The 21,381-nt window shown below is 41.2% G+C and overlaps 2 protein-coding genes across 2 annotated transcripts; both read right to left on the bottom strand.

Moving 5' to 3' along the window:
• Window positions 1–1,795: 1,795 nt before the first annotated feature.
• Window positions 1,796–2,706, bottom strand: LOC130097309 (gastrula zinc finger protein XlCGF7.1-like). The gene has a single exon (XM_056264109.1). The coding sequence runs from the start codon at window positions 2,642–2,644 to the stop codon at window positions 1,796–1,798; it is 849 nt and encodes a 282-aa protein (XP_056120084.1). The 5' UTR covers window positions 2,645–2,706.
• A 13,777-nt stretch (window positions 2,707–16,483) lies between these two features.
• LOC130097326 (gastrula zinc finger protein XlCGF57.1-like) lies at window positions 16,484–17,323 on the bottom strand. Its single transcript, XM_056264125.1, has one exon. It carries the CDS (start codon window positions 17,201–17,203, stop codon window positions 16,499–16,501), a length of 705 nt encoding a protein of 234 aa, XP_056120100.1. The 5' UTR covers window positions 17,204–17,323; the 3' UTR covers window positions 16,484–16,498.
• Window positions 17,324–21,381: the final 4,058 nt, after the last annotated feature.

The raw sequence follows: 21,381 nt of genomic DNA, 5'->3' as shown, positions 1-21,381 counted from the left end.
CACTCAGCAGATTATTGGAAAGACTACAAAAAATGAAAGTCTAAAAAAGTTATAGAAGGTAAATATTACTGTGAAGCAAATGTACTGAACTAAATATTTATTGGTAACACTTTACATTAGTTAACAGATTCATTAGTTAACATGAACAGCATATTAATTTTAACATTTACTAATACATTATTAAAATCAAAAGCTGTATTTGTTAACATTAGTTAATGCACTGTGGACTAACATGAACAAACAATGAACAGCTGTTTTTTTATTATTAACTAACATTAACTAAGATAATAAATACAGTAACAAATGTATTTCTCATGATTAGTTCATCTTAGTTAATACATTCACTAATGGTAACATAGGAAACATTATTGTAAAGTGTTACCCATTTATTTTATTTAAAAAAAATATTTTACCAAATTAATATGCACGCTAAAATCAAAGCCATATGTCTCGCCAAGTTGTGTTCCAAATATGAAGTTGATATCACAAAAATGTAGGTTTTAAAATACTGTTGGTTTCATGTCCATTTTAAAAACGGGTTTCACAGAATGAATTTTGAGTCTTTAAGCTTTCAAATGATCTGATTCATTATGATTTCTAAAATATGGGGGCAGAAATAAAAATCATGGGACTATGATAGTTAACAGGCTATTTAGCAGCTAATGTGTTGTGTGAACAAATGCTGAAAGATGGAAAATCATGCAAAATTGAGTGTCTTTTAAGTGTATTAACTAAGTGACCTACTTTATCAATTCAGCGAACAAACTAAAGGCCCGTTTAAGGACGATAATGATATAGTTAAAAAAATCATTCTAAATATAAAAGAACAAGAGATACACAACTATAGCAGCACAGAGAAACGATATCAGTCGGAGAATGATTTTTTCCTGCTGAGGAACGATAAAAACATTGACAGCCAATCAAAATCCATTAAAGCGTAATGGATTCTGATTGGCTGTCAATGTTTTTATCGTTCCTCAGCATTCTGATTGGCTGTCAATGTTTTTATCGTTCCTCAGCAGGAAAAATATCTCAAGCATTTAATCAAGCACTAGTCGACAAAACTTCAATTATCGTTCGTTGGTGTGATCACTAATATAAATAAAAACTAAAAGTTTAGTGAATAAACACACAGCCTGAATATAAGAATAGTTCTGGTTTCGTTCTGCTATTATTCTTTCATTTAATTAATGTTGTTGTATATGAATCATGATTCGACTAAATAAATACATTTATTTCTTAAATACATAAGTAATTTGTAGTAGGCTATTTTAATCAAATGTTTTCTTGTTCTTCTAATACAGAGGTAGAAAGGATTTTTAAATAAATTTCAAAGGTGAAAATCCTGCAGTTTGTCTTCAACGAAATGCGATTAAGTTGCAAAAGAGATGTCATTTCTGTCAGAATATTGACAAGAATCAAATATCTTAGAATATAGAATATCTTTTGGGGGACCAACAAAATAAAGTGTTAGCAGATATTAAGCAGACAGTCTACTAATAGGCCTACTCTAATGGCAGTTAGTTGACACGTAGCTGCAAAGTTACTTATAGTTAGTAGAATGTCTAAAGCGGACTATCAAAATAAAGTGTTACCTAATTTACTCACAAGCGTTTCCACAGCACATTCAGTTACAAAGGTAACAGAAACGAAATTTATTTTTGTGTGAACCATACCTTCAATAAGATTACATCACATAAATGACCTTTGATGAACAACACGACACCATGACTCCACATTTGGCTTTTCCCGAATCGAAAGTTTGACTTCAGTTGGATCTGAATATGAGTTCTGCTCACGGTGACAACTTCGGGCAACGTTTTTTATGAGTGAACAAACTCCCGGATCGGCTGAAGCTCTTCTCACACCGAGTGCAGCGAAACGGCTTCTCTCCGGTGTGCACTCGCTCGTGTGCTCTCCGGCATCCCGCTCTGCTGAAGCTCTTCTCGCAGTGGGAGCACTTGTACGGTTTTTCTCCGGTGTGAATTCTCAAGTGCGCGTTTAAGTGTCCGACTCTAATGAAGCTCTTCCCACACTCCAAACACACATGATCTCTCATGCCGCTGTGTGTTTTCTGGTGGTCGTTTAAATGGCTCAGCCGTGAGAAACCCTTCCCACAGAGAGAACACAAGTGAGGCTTCTCTTTCTGAGCGCTCAGGTGTTTTATAACGGTGATAGTGTGAGAGCGCAGGTGAATGTTGCGTTGATTTGGCTGACTGAAACTCTTTCCACACTCATGGCACGTGTATGGCTTTTCTCCAGTGTGAATGCGTATGTGCCTTCTTAAATCTGCTTTTTGTATGAAACTCCTGCCGCATTGCGGGCAAGTGAAAGGTCTCTCTCCGACGTGAAGTCTTGCGTGGTGATCCCTCAGGTTGTTGCTGTGTTTGAATCTCTTTCCACACTGAGGACAGATGTACGGTTTCGCTGTAGTGTGAACACTTAAGTGGTCCTTGAGGTTGTTATTGTATGTGAAGCTCTTTCCACATTGATGGCATGTGTACGGTCGCTCTCCGGTGTGAATTCTGATGTGAGTTATAAGAGTCCCTTTTCGAGTGAAACTCTTTCCACATTGAGGGCAGGTGATGGAGCTTTTGGCTTCGGTTCGGTCCTGAACGCAACTCTGTTCAATCTTTGACCACATTTTTCCAGAATGTGGATTTTGGTGCCGATGTATCTTCTCCACATTATTCAGGTGATTTTTTTCATTCACTTCGTTCAGGTCTGAAAGTTTAAATTGAAAATCATTAAAATCAAATCAAAAGAGAAACAAAAAGGGAAAAAGTTAATAGCATAAAGCAACAGAAGTCAAATATATATCTGTATGTAAACTTCAATGTGATGACAAACATATCTGGTATTGAACTGCTATATTGACGATGGGCCGCATCACCACCCCGAGTGTGCAGTATTTTCTAATAATTCAACGGCCCGGAGTCAATTATTACGCTTATACTACAGTTACCAGACCTCAAGACTTTATCAGATGTTGTATTTCAAGATGTTTGTCAGGTTTTTGTCCTTAAAACGCTCTTGTTTGTGGGACTAATTTCTTACGCATCTCATCCCTCGCCTCCGTTGCTAATTTCAAAACGTAATTTAAGAGCTCGTAACGGAGGCTTGAGCCACTGATAGCAGATCGACACAGTTATTAATGCTGTTATTAGAGAGATTAAGTGTGTGTGAATTACCCGAGTCTCTCAACAGTGTTCAGCAGCAGCGTCTCTACTAATAGTGAAACTGTAAGTTTATCAGCTTCAAGAACAGCGCCGTTATTCCCTCGCTAGTGAGAAACGCCATGTAGCTTTTAAGTTGCTAAACTATTTTACTGATACAATTATCAGAGCAGCGCTGAAAACACATTTCTGTGCGAGTGTGTCCGTACTGTACGTGTGTGTGCGTTTGAGCGGGAAAAAGAGAGTATGTGCTGTCCGTACATACTTCCAAACATGGAAATAATTGGTAGTTTTTAATCCTATTGTTTACTATATTTTTTTGTGCGGTCAGTGTCATTGTGGGTTTTTGCTCTTTTGCTGTTGTCGGCTGTAAGGACCTTTTAAAGTAACTGAAATCATTTGGCGAAGTGATATGGAGCTGTAATGCGGTCAAAACCTGCTGGAACTACTTCATTACTTAATTGCACACCTTAGAATGTTCATCAACCAATCAAATTCAAGCATTCAACAGTTTTTAAAAAAGGTTCAATGAGGTTCTATATAGAACTCTAGTGTTCTTGACTCAATTTTAAAGAACCCTTTATGCCAAAAAGGTTATATATCCAGGATCCATCTAATTGTAACATAAGAGTGGCGCAACCATTTGTAAATGTTTGAATGTGTCCGGCTTCCGTAGTCATTCGCTTCTGGTTATATTTAGTTGTACAAAACAGCTTGTTATGCTGCTTGATATTGTAAACTAGTGTTTCTTATATTATCTATTGTCATCATTTTAATAAACAGTGGTTTGTAGCGCAAATAGTTTTACCGTTTAATACACTTTGTTATTCTTCTAGTCAATTCACAGAAAATTGTTTACTTCCACGTTGAAAAATAAGGTGGATAGGGAGAAATGTCTTTTAATAGCAGTCAACAGTGAAGTATTAAGACAAACTGAAGCTTTATTAATGTTTCTCATTTGTCAACAATGAAGAATCAAGAATGGACACCAACCTGTTTGTTCCTCAGTATCTTCATGTTTTATTCTGGATGGTTCAGGATCACTCATGTCTTCAATCTCCTCTTTAATAAACTCCATCTTTACTCTAGTACGGCACACAGATACACCTGGAGTGTCTCCTGCGTGTCCAGATGCACTTCTAGCCTTGATGATGAGAATATTCCCAGCATTTATTGCTGAATTATTTTGAAAGGGCTGTGATCACTCTGAAACAAGAGAAGAAACATAAATTACTGATTTAAAAACACATCCCACAAAAATTATAATCTTTCTTCATTATAACTCATTCTGAGATTCCTCAGATATCAACCACAATTTGAAGAAACTGTAACCAAGTAATGTAAAAAGAAAAAAAAAGAAATGACAGCATACTATAGAAATAAATGTACAAATAACAACTGATCTTCATGTTTGTCTACCACAAATTTAACAGACTGATAATTAAAATGCTCTTATGCTCTTCTAGGAACAATATAATGAAAATGAATAAAACTAAAATAATGCAGTGCTGACACCATCTTTATTTAATCTACAGACAAAGAAATATTAAAAATGCCATAATGTATTATTTAAGAGAAATAGCATGGAATAACAGGAATCATGATACAATTATTTTTAAATGTTAACATTTTTTTTAAATTATGTTATTTTATAATCAACTTAATTAGAAAAGTAGAACATAGATTGATGACCAAAGTGATCAATGAAGTAAATCCTTCATGAAGTATGTATTTAAAATAGACTTTGCACAGAACGATATTCTCGGCACTGTAGTGCAATAAAAATGAAGGCATGTGCTTGTAATAATAATTACTCATTATTATAATTATACCTAAACACTAAATATTAAACGGACATGTATGAATTTCGCATTTATTTACAAAAGATCCTTACGCTGTCCACTGCCATGTTGCTGCGGCAAACGTGTTCAGAACTGTAGTAAACATCTGCCGTACGGCGCATGCGAGTGTCGCATCGAGCAGCAAACACGATTCTTCCTGCGGGAGGCGCTGAATGACTCCGAAAACCGAAACCTCAAACACACACACACAAAAACCTTTTGTAGTTTAGTCTACAAAGTATTATAGTTAACATATATTAAGGCCAAATAACAAAACAAAAATCCACAAGATAAATCTCCAGTGATGTATTAAAACACAGACAGTAAGAAACCAAACACAGTTCGAAATGTGTGATAATGTGTGGAGTTTCCTCTAAATCAGAAAAATCTAAACATTATTTTTTTTTGCCATTCCACAGCAGAAAACAAAGTAAAGGGACAAAAGCTAAATTAGACTCTCAGAGAATAATGCTTTTATTTATTTGTATTTGTTTGTTTAATTAATCTATTAGAAAAGGGACCATGTACAATTATTGACATAGGCCTAAATGTTTCCATTAAATGCATTAATTTGAAAACTTATTTTCCATTGCACCACAAACAAAGCAAATTATATTAAATAATGTGAGCAGCTGGTCTTTCTACATCTAGACACAGCTTCATTTGATCATTACAACTTTATAAAATACTGAACATGCTGAGGCAATATTCTGGTCTGCTTTGGCATTTATTTTATTGAGCTATTCATTTTTATTATTGGATTTTTTTTGAGGGACAATGCACATTTTTTTCATTTATGATATACGGTTTCTTTCCACTGTGAATTATGCGATTCGCAAGGTTCTCTTTTTGCACAAAACTCTTTTCACACCGAGAGCAAGTGAAAGTGAAGTGGTCTTTCTTCATTTAGTTCTTCTCTTTCCACTTTTACTTTCATCAAGTCTAAAAATGAACATATTAAATCATCTAAATTAAATCAAATACAAAAGCAAAAAGTAACAGTATATGTAATCTTTGATATGATATAATATATATGATGACAAATGTTCCTCAGTAGTCAGTAATAATGAAGAATCAAGAATGTTTGTTCTTCAGTATCATGTTTCATTTTGCATGTTTCTGGATAACTGACGTCCTCATTCTCCACTTTAACAAACTCCATAGTACTATGTATTGTTGATTAGTAACATTTATTTCCCATAGTATGTCAGATAGATTACAATTGTTGTTACATCTGGAGTTTCTCCTGCTTGTTCTTCTCTTGTATGTCAGGAATATTCCCAGCATATTTGATTTGATATGCAATATATGCTAATGTTTCATCTTGACATTACAACGAAACGGCTTATGACTCGTTTGAAAAACGATTCATTTAATTGACTCAGAGTCGACTCTCTCTTTGAAAGAAAATAACTTTTAAGGTGTACATATAAGGTGCACTTTCAAATTTAAAACTTTGCAGGATGTTTTTATTCACTTAGACACACTGCATGAAAGGTCATTTTCAAAAATCCATAATAGGGGCACTTTAATTTTCCTCGCTTTTTTGTGTGTGATTATTTTAATTCCTTACTGTGTAAAGCACTTTGAATTGCCAAAGTGTATGAAATGTGCTATGTAAATAAAACTGCTTTGCCTAATGTTGCATCACAATAAATAAATAAAATGGATGTAATTGATTGTGACAGTGAATAAAGAATATGCTGATGTACTACATGGACTCGAGACTTGGAATTTATTCAATTCAATAGCATTCATGTAAAATATAAATTAAAGTAAATTTACTGTTTTATTCTGTAAAAATAAAGTGCAGTAAGGGCATCATACTGTAAAATGAAATTGCAGTAAGGGCATCTTACTGTAAAATTAAATCACGGTAAGGGCATCTTACTGTAAAATTAAATCACGGTAAAGGAATCTTACTGTAAAATTAAATCACGGTAAAGGAATCTTACTGTAAAATTAAATCACGGTAAGGGCATCTTACTGTAAAATTAAATCACGGTAAGGGCATCTTACTGTAAAAAGTAAATCACGGTAAGGGCATCTTACTGTAAAATTAAATCGCGGTACGGGCATTATTTGTCCTATTATTATTACACGGAACCTGTGTAGTAGCCGCTACTTCAGAAGAAGAACGTGCATCCGTTTACTATCAATGAACCACCGCGTCCAGTATAGACACTATCACGAATTATGAATTTTCATGTAGCCAGCACTAGTCAAACAGGAAGATTATGGACACGTCATATATCTGCAGGTAAGAAAACAGACATCATGGCCAAAATGTGTCATGTAATGGAAATTTTACATTTAGATGTGTTTCTACTTATTTTATCTTTTAGATGTGTTCTTTTATCTTTTAGATGTGTGCAACTTTTATTAACTTTGAAGAACTATATACTCATAAGCATTTAAAGGAAGATGTTCGTATAAGCTAAAGGACATTATTAGAGATATAACCAAGCTGTTAGAGATACATAAGTTAAGAATAGCTTTGAAACAAAATGTTCTGGGTTACTGAGAAACTAAGAGGCAAAGGGACTGTGTGTACTTCAAATTACCTATTGTATATTCCAAGTGTGAAATGTGTGCAGGTTCTGATCAAACCAAAGATAGGCAGAAGGTGTGAATTCGAACAACAGCTTTAAGCAGGAAACTTAACACGAAGATAGATGAAATTGTTCTGTCTAGATGAATTTATGTTGGACAAGAGATCTTGAACAAACACGTTTCCTTTTAAGGCAACAAAGGTAATCTTCTGAAACAGATGCAGCCTACACAGGATGTGTTTCGGGTATAAAGCTTGGCGAAAGGGACCAGCCCTTCGCCTTCACATTTAGACTCTGTCTGTATGTGAATGTCACTTTTACTTCTTTGCAAAGAATTACACTTTTGATACTTTGAATTTTGAAAGGTTTCGACTGTTGTCTTTCTTCCTAACTTTTCCAATAGAATTATTTCCACAACAGTCAACATTGCAAAAATGTTAGTTTTACATTATTTGAAAATGTTTTAGTCAAACACAGCACATCTAGGTTATGATCTCTAACAATAAGTCATTTACAATAAGTGCTTTTGAAACAAGACTTCTCAGTAATACTGAAGATATTATAAGAATTATAAGAAAAAGAAAATACTATAAATTACAGCAAAACCTTTGCCTTTCAGACGAGGCTCGGTCAAACACAGCACATCTAGGTTATGATCTCTAATCATATCATTTACAATAAGTGCTTTTGAAGAAAGGGATTGAATATTCAGCAACCCGAGCTTAATCATTTGTTCATCTGAATTTTTTCACACTATAAAATGCTTTGATTTGGAGTGAGAGAAACAGCGGACTGGCTTTATTGTATCAGATACATGTCACTGCACTGATTGGTCCAGTTTTGGTCTGCGATCTCTAACCCAGAATAAAACCATAGACAGTAAAATAAATGGACACAGCGACCCCATAGACTTCAACGGAGAAAATGTGAAGTCAATTAGAAGCACTGACTTCCTGATTGCCAAGCGAACTGCGCAGGCTCAAACTGAGCTGGACGACGTAGATGTGACGTGAACAAGCTGTCTCACAGTTGTACGTCTTCTAGTAGCTGTGCCAAGAGGAATCTGAATCATTCCCTTCTGAATCTTGCAGATCCGGAGATCGTAAGTATTAGCTCTCCATGAGCTAGCAGCAGGAGCAACTTTACAACTCTCTATGGGCTTCTCCCCTGACTTTATGCCTCCACGCCCCCCCGATTGTGCGCGAGCTTCTACTTCTGTCTATACGGAAATTTCTGTATTCTGCGACAGAGAGTCGCGTGTTATGACGCAATCGTTAGCCTATTTCTACAAAAACTGCTTCTACGGGGCCACAACGTAAGATACAAGGTAATGGAGCCTTTTATACATTGTCGTGTTTCTTTAGAAATAAACAATGGACAAATGGAGTCTTTAAATGCCTCAGATGTAAAGTTATTCGCTGTCAAAGTGACGCCAAAATGAATGGGAGTCAATGGAATGCTAACAGCAGGTGAAGGCTTGTTAGCCAATGGCGGCCCCCGGGGAGACTTCAGTTTCCGGCTGATGGATTACCCCCTTGAATAAAACCTGCTCCAGAACAGCTTAGCCGTGTAGCGTAAGTTACCATGGCGATGAACAAAACTAAAAACCAATCCACTTTCTTGAGCCCGAAAAAGCCAGAGTTTGTCAAACTAATCTCGAACTTTACCTGTTAGCAACGGAAACGTCTCTGGTTACTCACGTAACCGTAGTTCCCTGAGAGGAGGGAACGAGACATTACGTATGGGGAAATCCATTTCTCCTCGAATAATGAAGTCTGATTTGAATAACTCTTTTGCTTGCAAATAGCCAATGGCGATCCCGCCATCACCTGATTGGCTGACACTCCTCAATATAGGTGACGGCGGGCGCCAAAAACATCAGAATCTTAGCTGAACGAGAGTAAAGAGACTGTAAGTCTTTACCACACGGCAGGTTACGTAATGTCTCGTTCCCTCCTCTCAGGGAACTACGGTTACGTGAGTAACCAGAGACGTTCCCTTATCGAGTCGGTCTCTCGACATTACGTATGGGGAACAATAAAACCCCCGCCGCGTGGGAAAAAAAAAACTGCCCAGCTCGCAACGAGCTCAAGTAGCACAGCACTAGTCCTTACCTCACACAGCTCGGGATCGGGCACCGGACCTGGTTGAACACCTATTGGCACAGAGCCAAGTCGGCACCCGCAACAACGTAGCCCCTCCCACATAGTTAAGCAACGCTGAACTGAAGTGAATGGGGATTGCAGCAATGTGATTGGTGCTTAAGAATACACTGCCGGCTTATGAATGCGGGCATAAAAAAGGGACACAAATATAGTAAGCATGATAGCTATTGCTAATAACTTGCACTGTCTGTAAGACTTGGTTGAAACCGCAGCTAGAGCGTGCGCCAGGCGGGGCGTGTTCTGTAGTCTAGTCCAATGACAGCTCAGCTCCCTCTCCCTGCACTGACAGTACATGTGGTGCGAATGAAGGGATATTCAAGTTGTAGAATCTCGCAGACATATTACGAGACGACCAGCCTGCCGCAAAACAAATGTCCTGAATAGACATCCCTTTCGCCCATGCCCATGATGACGCCAAACTCCTAGTGGAGTGGGCGTGCACCCCTATAGGGCAAGCGGCTCCCCGAGAAGCATAAACCAGTCGCACAGCCTCCACTATCCAGTGTGATAGCCTCTGTTTCGACAGCGCGCCGCCTTTCTTGGCACCCGCGTAGCAGACAAAGAGCTGCTCTGAAGTTCGAAAATGGCTAGTTCTGTTCACATAAGCGCGCAGGGCACGCACAGGGCACGCACAGGGCACAAAGCGTGCTTCTGAGACACTGGGACACTGTCCTCATCGGGGGCAAAATGCTGGAATTGTAACTACCTGGGCTCTGAACGGCGTTGAGAGCACTTTAGGCGAATATCCACGCTTAGGTAAAAGTCTGACCAAGCAATCATCCGGTCCAAACTGTATACATGCACTGTTTACTGACAGGGCATGCAAGTCCCCCACCCGTTTCCCGCAGGCTAGCGCGAGCAGAAACACCGTCTTGAACGAGAGTACTTTAATGTCGCTAGACTCAGCTGGTTCAAAAGGTGGGTCAGACAGCGCACTAAGCACTAACGACAGGTCCCAGATCGGCATCTGACGAAGGCGGGGGGAAAAAAGCCGCCTCGCTCCCCGGAGGAAACTCGTTATCAAAGGGTGTTTCCCCACTGAATGGCCATCCAACACATCACGAAAAGCAGCAATAGCGGCTACGTAAACTTTCAGTGTAGATGGTGAACTGCCAACATCCAGACGTTCCTGTAGGAAGGTCAAAATAATGGAAATATCGCAATTCCTGGGGTCCTCCTTTTTGTCAACAGACCAGTTAGCGAACACTTTCCACTTCAGAGCGTATAAGCACCTCGTCGAAGGGGCTCTAGCCTCTGCTATTGTCTGCAGCACTCTCTGTGATACTCCGCGCTGATCTGCCACACATGCAGGTCCCACAGCTCCGGGTTAGGGTGCCATATCGAGCCCTTCGCCTGAGATAGGAGGTCTCTTCTCGGCGGTATCCGCCACGGGGGAAGACGCGCCATGGGGGGGGGGGGGCTTAGGGGGTGGTGTTGATGGTTGGGGTAAATGTACTTGTAACGAGTGGAAATAAGGTGTGGCCCCTTTAAGAGCTGTGCGCTCCCTGTTGAACTGTCGGCAGTATTGTATTGTATGTGCCTTGGGCCTCGAACACCCCTTTTACTGTATATGCGAACACCCTATGTATGCGGGTAATTTCTGTTTGATGCTAATTTTTATCTTATTTTGTTTATTAAGTAACGATGTGGACGGTAGAACGTGTGACAGACAGTTGGGCTACACGATTTCGATTTGGGAATAAAGTGCGTCTGTGTGTCTGTCTGGCATCTGCATGCAATAACTTCAGTTGTGAGCTATCCCTAATCTTCCTGAAGCAACGCATACAAACTGTACTAGGCCTACAGTTTCATTGCGGGGACACTACCTTCACCTGCCATCATGTCTATCGGCTCGCTTTCGGGTTAAACTTTCCGTGACTGCGCAACTGGGTAGGTTGCCAGGTTGAGGTGACAAACGGGTTGAAATTGTAAATGGTCTGTGGATTGTTTGAATATAGTGCATTTAATACAATCTGGCAACTGGTCAACATCAGACAAACATATTGGTCCGATTATTCATAAAGGAGTTTGGGCCATGCAAATTACGGGAGTTTCCCGGGAAAAATAACAAACCGGGAGGGGTCCGGGAGATAGGGCTAAAAAACGGGAGAAACCCGGGAAAAACGGGAGTGTTGACAGGTATGACCAACGCACATCTCTCCTCCCTGATCTTTTGCAGCACCAGCGGCATTAGTTTGATCGGGGGAAACGCATACTTCCGACCCTTCAGCCAGCGGCTCGACAGTGCGTCTCCCTCTAGAGTGGCTGTCGTCAATGCAAAGTACAGTGGGCGTTCTCCTGTGAAGCAAAGAGGTCGATCTCCGCTTTGCCAAACAGATTCCAGATCATGTTTACCGTCTGCGGATGAAGCCTCCACTCCCCGTGCACAATGCCATCCCTGGACAGCATGTCCGCGCCGTAATTCAAACTGCCCAGCACATGTACTGCTCGAATCGACAGTAGTACTCTGTCTGTCCATAATAACAGCAGCCTCGCTAGCCCCTGAAGGGATCGCGAACGTAAACCTCCCTGGCGATTTATGTACGCCACCACCGCTGTGTTGTCCGTCCTGATGAGAACATGACGGTCTTTCACAAACGGGAGGAAAACCTGCAGCGCTAGACGAACCGCTTCCATCTCCAAGCAGTTTATATGCCAGCGCGTCTGGTCTCCTGTCCACGTACCGAATGCCGGTCTGCCATCGCAGAGGGCTCCCCAGCCTGACAGTGATGCATCCGTAGTGACCACTACACGTCTGACCACCCTGCTCGAACATGGTCGTGTCGAACCAAGGCGCTAGAGTCTCCAGACACGAACGCGTTATAATAAGGCGTTCCGTACCCGCTTCCCACGCCCGCGACTGTACTCGTCTCTGTAACCAGTGCTGAAGCGGTCTCATGTGCAACAAGCCCAGTCTGCAGACGGAGGCTGCAGCTGCCATCAGACCGAGTAGCCTCTGAAACGTTTTCAAGGGGATGGCTCTGCCTTGAATGAATAGGGCTAATGTACCCTGAATTGACTAGATTCTCGACTCTGGCAGCTTTGCGATCATAGCGCGTGAGTCTAGCACCATCCCGAGGAAGGTGATGGACTGGCACGGTCGAAGTGCGCTCTTCCGCGTGTTCACAGACAGCCCCAGACCTGACAGGTGGGCGAGGAGTCTGTGTTTGTGTTCCTCGAGGACACTTTCCGACCGCGCGATGACCAACCAGTCGTCAAGATAGTTCAGAATGCGCATTCCACTGAGCTTCAGGGGAGCAAGCGCTGCATTCATGCACATTGTAAAAACACGGGGGGCCAGGGCCAGGCCGAACGGCAACACTTTGAACTGGTATGCCACACCTTCGAATGCAAACCGAAGGAAGCGCCTGTGATGCGGGGCTATCTGAATGTGGAAGTATGCATCCTTTAGATCCACTGCAATGAAGTAATCGTCGGGCTGAATGTGCGCGAGGATCTGCTTCACCGTTATCATTTTGAACGTGCGTTTCGCGAGCGCTTTGTTCAGTAATCTCAGATCCAAAATAGGGCGCATACCTCCGTCCTTCTTCGGTACTAGAAAATAACGGCTGTAAAAAACGGAATTTTTTTGCTCTTCGGGTACTGTCTCTACTGCTTGTTTGGCCAGGAGAGAGGAGATTTCTGCCCGAAGCAACGGAGCGCTCTGTTCTGACACCTCTGTCATAATCACGCCGCCGCCGAATCATAGCCGCGTTTTATCGTGTTTAATACCCAATGTGATGCCGTCGGTAGCGTTGACCACGCACTCAGGTGACTCGATAAAGGGGGCTTTAATGAATGTTGCGGCGGGGGCTGAGCGCCAGCCACCGGGGAAGCATTGACCACTACATGAGGTGACTCGTCCGCGGTCTTTCGCACGGGGACATAAATAGCCACCTTCTCGGGTTTCCCCGAGCTTCCGCTCTGCGAAACGTCTCCCGGGGGAGAGGTCTCGCCTATGACGCGGGTAATAGTGTAGGGAGGAAGAAAGCTCTTTTGCTGAGACATGTAATGCACTTTGTTTATTGAAACGGAACACAGCGGTTTCAAAATCAAAACATTCACGTCGAACTCTTGGCGGGAACACGCCCTCTTCGCAGCGGGTCCGACGAACACGTCCCGCGCTCTCTCCTCCCCGACACGCACATCAGGAACGCTGCTCCTTTTTGCCCGCCGGGCGCTCTTGGCTGCTAGAGGCCGGTCTCGCACCAAAGCGGGGCTTCCTGAACTGCCTCTGGCGGAAGGGAGGCTCTGGCTCGCGGCGCTCCGCCGTGCTCGGGGACGCGCGCCTGGTAGGTCCCGCCGGGCGCTGCGCAGAGGAAGATCTGGATCTCGCTGCAGGGGGGGCTTGAGACCGTTTCGGCAGTAGATGAGGCATCATCTTGGATTGCTTGACGGTCTCGGCGTACTTGTCGGATAACAACAGCGTCAGCCACAGATGGCGATGTAGGGCCACAAGACTGCCCATATTTCGGCCGATCCCCTGGGCGACCTTTTTTGACGCCTCCAAAGTGAGATCTGCCCCCGTGCGCAGCTTCCTGACCAACTCGGGGTCCGGGATTCCCTCATCCAGGGACCCTAGGAGTCGCGTCTGGAAAACCTGCAGAATTGCCATCGTGTGGAGGGCAGATGCTGCATGTCCAGCTGAAGTGTAGGCTTTCTCAGCCATGTGGGCAGTAGCGCGACATGGCCTGGAAGGCAGTTGGGCGGTCTTCCAGCCGGGAGAAGACGCTAGATGAGCCGCGATGGCATCCTCGACGGGAGGCAATCGCGCGTACCCCAATTTCTCCGCCCCTTCCACTGAAGTCAGCAGCTGGGTACCTTGTGCATGGGCTCGGGCTGAGTAAGGGGAGCGCCATGATCTGGTGAGCTCCTCGTGGACCTCCGAGAAAAAGGGGGCGGGTCTCCGCGGGGCTTCAGCCTGACGGCCCGCACCGAGGAAGGAACCATCCATCCATCTCTTAGACGGTAGCTCCTTGGGCGCTGTCTACTCCAGCTCCATATCCGCCACAGCCTCAGTGAGGATGGCCATAAGCTCCGCATCCAAAGAGGCGGGGGCGCCTTCAGAAGGGGACTCGGACCACGCTCCTGGGTCGGAGGCACTGGTAGACATGGCGTCGTCATCGTCATATCCAAATGAGACTATTTCCCGCGCTTCCTTAGGAGGGCGGTAACAGGCCTCAGAGTAAGTTAGGGGCTCTGCCGCTTGAGGATGGCGTGGGTGTTGGGCCGACGTCAGAGCCTCGACAGAATCCACGGATGGGGTTCTCTGCCGTCTACCGGTCCGCGGCTCGACGGCGGCAGACTGGGGAGAGGCAGGAGACACAAGGCCGTCGTTACGTGTAACGGCCAGCCTTGCATGAAGGATCTTGATGGGAAGCTCCTCACAGGCACGACATCCCGATCCCTCGAGTGCCGCCTCCGCGTGGGCCCGGCCCAGGCACAGCACACAGTTCTCGTGTGCGTCCGGGAAATCGATGGGTCCACCACACATGCGGCAAAGAGACATATTTTTTTATAATCCACCGGAACGCGAGAGGGGAACTTTTCCTTGCTATATTCCGCTCTGAATGCGTACATCCACGGTGAAACAGACTCCACGGTGAAACAGACTCGAGTGAAGAAAAAGATTCTGAGGTTTTTGGCGCCCGACGTCACCTATATTGAGGAGTGTCAGCCAATCAGGTGATGGCGGGATCGCCATTGGCTATTTGCAAGCAAAAGAGTTATTCAAATCACTTCATAATTCGAGGAGAAATGGATTTCCCCATACGTAATGTCGAGAGACCGACTCGATAAGGGAACCGGCTTTGTGCAACAGGCCACAGGACGTTTTTATTGTTTTACTAGAGACGAAGTACTGCCTTACACTGACAGCTAAATGACAAGTCAGAAAGTTACAACTCAAAAACAACTTCCACAAAACTAACGTCACAGAATTAAAGTTTATTTCACTATACGTTTGCTTTATCTGAATCTCAGTTTATTTTAATTATTGGATCTGTAGAAACCCTTTACTCACAAAATCACACATCGTCAGTAAAATGGTCATTTTATTTGTTGTTATTGTACAGTTATTGTGCATACATGTAATCACAGGCTTTATGTAACAAAAAAAAAATATATATATATATATATATATATTCACATATTAACAAATAACTGATTGTTGTTGTTTTTCTGCATTTGTTTCCAGTCTCTTTTCATTTTGGTATTTCCTTGAGTAAGTGTTCTATCAAAATAATTTTCAATAATATTCTTGTTCTCTAACATATAAAACACAAATCTCGTGGCATTCACATCATCACTAGTTTATTAGCTAGCTACTTATGTGCATCTAACAAAACATTTGCTCACTGTGACACAGAACAATGCTAATATGAGTCAATTTACTTGAAGATGTGAAACTCTTCTCACACAGAGTACAGTCGTACGGCTTCTCTCCAGTATGAACTCGCTCGTGTGATTTCAGGTGTCCAGACTGAGTGAAACTCTTGTCACAATATGAGCACTTGTAAGGTTTTTCTCCAGTATGAAATCTTTGGTGCCGTTTCAGATATTTAGATGTAGTAAAGCTCTTCCCACAGTCACAACACACATGATCTCTCACTTCATTGTGTGTTTTCTGGTGCAGTTTAAAACTGTTAAGCCGTGGAAAACTCTTTCCACAGAGAGAACACACATAAGGCCTCTCATCTGAATGAACTTTCAGGTGTGATTTTAGATTTGATGAAGAAATACATATTTTACCACAATGATCACAGTTAAATGTTTTGTTCTCCAGAGTGAATGCGCAGATGATAACTGAGAGCTGATGCTTGAGAATAACTCTTTCCACACTGAGTGCATGTATACGGTTTCTCTCCAGTGTGAATTCTCATGTGTGTCTTAAGGGTTGCAGACAGAGTGAAACTCTTGTCACAATATGAGCACTTGTAAGGTTTTTCTCCAGTATGAATTCGTTGGTGCTGTTTCAGATCACGAGATGTAGTAAATCTCTTCCCACAGTCAAAGCACATATAATCTCTCACGTCATTATGTGTTTTCTGGTGCAGTTTAAAACTTTCCAGCCATGAAAAACTCTTTCCACAGAGAGAACACACATAAGGCTTCTCATCTGAATGAACTTTCAGGTGTGATTTTAGATTTGGTGATGAAATAAAATCTTTACCACACTGATCACAGTTAAATGGTTTTTCTCCAGAGTGAATGAGCAGATGAACACTGAGACTTGATGCTTGAGAAAAACTCTTTCCACACTGAGTGCATGTATACGGTTTCTCTCCAGTGTGAACTTTCATGTGTGTGTTAAGGTGTCCTATCTGTGTGAAACTCTTTCCACACTGAGTGCATGTATACGGTTTCTCTCCAGTGTGAATTTTCATGTGTGTGTTAAGGTTTCCTTTCTGAGTGAAACTCTTTCCACACTGAGTGCATGTATACGGTTTCTCTCCAGTGTGAATTCTCATGTGTTTGCTAAGGTCTCCTTTGTCTGTGAAACTCTTCCCACACTGAGTGCAGGTGTGCGTCTTTTTGGCTTTTGTTCTTTGAATTGTAAAGTTACGATGTTCCTCCTTCACTTCATTCAGTTCTTGTCTTTGCTCTTTCACTCTCACCTGGTCTAAAATACACAGAAATACAGTTAGAATCAGTTCAAGTGAAGCCTTATTTAATAGCAGAGAGCAACAGAGATCAGATCTTTCACTCTTTGTTCTGTCATTCACTTGTTAATATAGTCAAAATATGTTTGACAACTGCTATATACAAGGTTATGATCATTCAGATGCATTTCTCCATCATTTATCGTCCATATACTGCTTATTAATTCACATCTACCAAAGCGTCAACAATGCAGTGTTGTCACGATACCAAAATTATCGTTTCGATACCGATACCAAGTCAAGAATTGCGATTTCGATACTTTTTCGATACTTTTCCTGAAAAGGGAGAAACACTCTCGAATATCATTGCTGTGCTTTATTTTAAAACTGGGACAACATTCTAATCATAACACACTAATAAATGAACATATGAACAGCAGATTAACCATTTGAACAAAATATAAAATATGAAAAATATAAAAAATAAATTAGAGCAATGACATTCAAGGTAAAAAAAAAAAAAAAATTTAGCAGCATTATCTCAGTTATCATAAGAAACATAAGATTTTATCAATATCAATGCCACTGACGATTCTGCTTATCGATCCGATTCTTTAACGATTCTCTTATTCGATTCCTGATAGCACTGTGTGGAAAAAAGTAGTCATATGCTTTTTCGGGGGGGAAAAACAAGTGTTTTTATTTGTTTTAAAACTTACACTTGAGTAAGCAAACTGTAGCCTACTTTGTATGTAATTTGTGTAATAAATGAAACCTTATTACAAAGTATTACCGATTAGTTATACACCGATTCAGACCGATCAGTTGTTTTAACCATTCATTAAAACGAATCGGTTCACATGAAGCTTTAGTCTCCCGACCTTATCGTGTCGATTTATTTTGATTAATATGTGCGAGAGAGAGAGAGAGAGAGAGAGAGAGAGAGAGAGAGAGAGAGAGAGCGCAAGACAGCGCTTAGTTTTGAGACGGTGAAGCCTTGTTTATACTTTCGCCTGGCTCCGCACTCCGCAGAGAGAGAGAGAGTGCGCGCGCGCGCGACCGGGGCTCTCTCTCTCTCTCCGTTCAGTTCACGCGCCCTGTCACACGCGCATGAGGAGAAAAACACGCATGAGGAGAAAAACACAGACGTCCATAGGACAGGCACTGGAAGCGTGCGTTGCACACACCAACATGCAATACTCTCTTACAAATCTGGAACGCAGTCATTCTTAGAAGTATCGATACTAATAAATTTAGGTATCGTGAAGTTTTTAATTTCTGAGTATCGCGATACTTTTGAAGTATCGGTGCACCGTGCAACACTACAACAATGAAGAATCAAGAATGGACACCAACCTATTTGTTCCTCAGTATCTTCATGTTTTATTCTGGATGGTTCTGGATCACTCATGTCTTCAATCTCCTCTTTAATAAACTCCATCTTTAACAGTCACACAGATTTCAGCTGCTACTCCTGGAGTTTGTCCTTCTCTTGTAGGATGATGGGAATATTCCCAGTATTTATTGGTGAATTGTTGTGGGAGGGGCTTCACTGCAGGTGTGAACTGTGATCACTGTGTTTTTATCCAATCTGCATTTAAAAAGTACAGGAACATCATGTTAAACTGAGCAGCTGAAAAACCTCTTTGTCTCCAAAAGTTCCCTGTTTTCAGCTCATTCATTATGGTGATGTCTGAGATCTTCTGTAAATTCAACATGGCATCATGACTTTGCGTAAACATACACGCCACTTTCAAGTCAAGTGGCGTGTTATCTATACGCATTTTGAGCTATCCGCGTGTATGTCCACGCCGAAACGAACCGTCATCTTTTGCGTGTATGTACACGCCGTTAAATGTCCGAGCGAAATGAAGCAAAATGTACATCTACATCTGGGGAGCGATATTTTTTTTCCTAGGATGGTAGGGGAACACTCATAAATGGTATTAACCCCAGTGACGGGTAGTTTTAGGGACGGGGTTGGGGTAGGTCATATATTTATAAATAGGCCTACAGTAATGTAAGTCAACGGCATTGATAAACACGCTGAAAAGCGATTATGCGTGTTGATAGCACGCCAAAACTGGAAATACGAATTGGCGTGTCATACAAACGCCATTTCATGAGATCAGTCTGGTAAATTGGCACATTAAATCGTTTTATTGGTGTCAAGAGGCTTATGTGAAATTTCACTTCCATCGGGTGTGAAACATATCAAAACATAAGTTGTTAGAATGAGTTCAACGAGGATAAATGTGAATTTTCAAGCAAACCCTGATTTAATAACAGAAAACAAGTGAGATCTGCTTATCAAATGTCATATTTTTGATGTACTAAAGGTTAATTTTGTCAGCCTCTTGTTAATAGTCAATATGTGAACGACAACTGCTGTACAAGATTATGATATAAGTGTATTAAATTTATATTCCTAGATTATTTGCTTATTTTACAGCAAAAGCTAATAAAATCAGCCATGATTTTTTTAACGTTTAAAATAATGTTTTGTGTATAGAAGGTAACTATAGAATTAAACAAGAGAATCTGGTTATTCAGACAATAGGCTAAATGTTTTGTCTTTAAACTTTCATACAAATCAAAATTTCACACCAGTGAATTGTCAAAAAATGTCTTTTTTAAATATATAGCAGATTTCACCCAGCAACACAAATGAAATGGAAGCTTTAGCGTTAAGTTCTGCCAGGAAGACTCAATTGTTGCGTCACTAATTACCTTCTCATCTATCCAATCGCGTCCAATACTTACGGTATAAAAGACCAGTACTTACACATGTTGAGTTCGCAGATGCTGACGCTTCCATTGATGCTCTCGTTCAGTCGCCAGCCAACATGTTTCAGGACACGCATATTTTCCTATCCAGCAAACACAACATAGAGACAAAGAAACTCGTAATCTGAACACAGGCATAAAGTCAGGCAGCAAACTTACATAAATCAGTCCACAGTAGAAAACAGTCCAGGACAGGCAGCAAACAATCACGAAGAGAATAAACAGTCCAGGACAGACAGCAAACAATCACGAAGAGAATAAACAGTCCAAGAGTAATCCACGGGAAGACAAAACCACAGGAAGAAACGCTCAGAGATGTTCACCAGGGCAAAACAAAACTTCCCACTGAGGCTCCTCTTCTTCTTCTTCTTCTTCTTCTTCTTCTTCTTCTTCTTCTTCTTCTTCTTCTGTGTTTTTTTTTTATTGGCAGTTTGCAAACAAAGTGCATTACCGCCATCTTCTGGTGAGGTACAACTCACTGGGATGTAATTTTGTTATGTTACTAAACAAAAAATAAATACATAAAAAAAATAATAAAATAAAATAAAAAATAAATTAAATTAAATTAAATAATATAATAAAACCTAAATCCAATCTGCAAGCTGAGTTTCTTTCATAAAGATCATAACATCCTTAATTATAGATTGCGTGCCAGGCAAACTCAATAGGTTTTTAAAACTCAATCCATTTTCCGTTGCCCTCTCTAGTTCTTTCCTTTTTTCAGAGTACTTTCTACTCATCAAGAGTATATGTTTTACACTTCCCACTTCTCCACAATAAATGCATAATCCAGTCCGGTGTTTTCCTATTAACTTTCGGCAGCTGTTTAATCTTGTTCTATTCTCAACCTTGTAAGCATAGTGTCCTCCTGTCTTCTTATAGCTGTTCTTTTTAACCATCACTTCTTTCTGGATGCTTTATAAATGTCTTCCTTTCTCTTTGATCCCATGTATCCTGACACTTTTTATTTATAGTATCTTTAATAATAACTTTAATTTCTAATTTGCTAAGTGGAACTTGTATAATTATGTTCTCTGCTTTCAGGGCTTCTTTTGCTAATGTATCCACCTTTTCATTTCCCTCAATACCCACATGCACTGGAATCCAGTAAACTGTACATACATTTTTTGTTGAGTTAATCTAAAAATGAATGCTTACATATAGATTTTCCACTCTGAATACTTGATAGCGAGGACATGGAATCTGATCAGATTACTATCATATGCGGTTTAACTTCCTCGAACCCATTGCAGTGCTAA

The sequence above is a fragment of the Rhinichthys klamathensis genome, unplaced genomic scaffold (genome assembly GCF_029890125.1).
Source record: "Rhinichthys klamathensis goyatoka isolate OS25496 unplaced genomic scaffold, OSU_Roscu_1.1 h1tg000216l_1, whole genome shotgun sequence".
NCBI lineage: Eukaryota > Metazoa > Chordata > Actinopteri > Cypriniformes > Leuciscidae > Rhinichthys > Rhinichthys klamathensis.
This window is presented reverse-complemented; position numbering and strand designations above follow the sequence as displayed.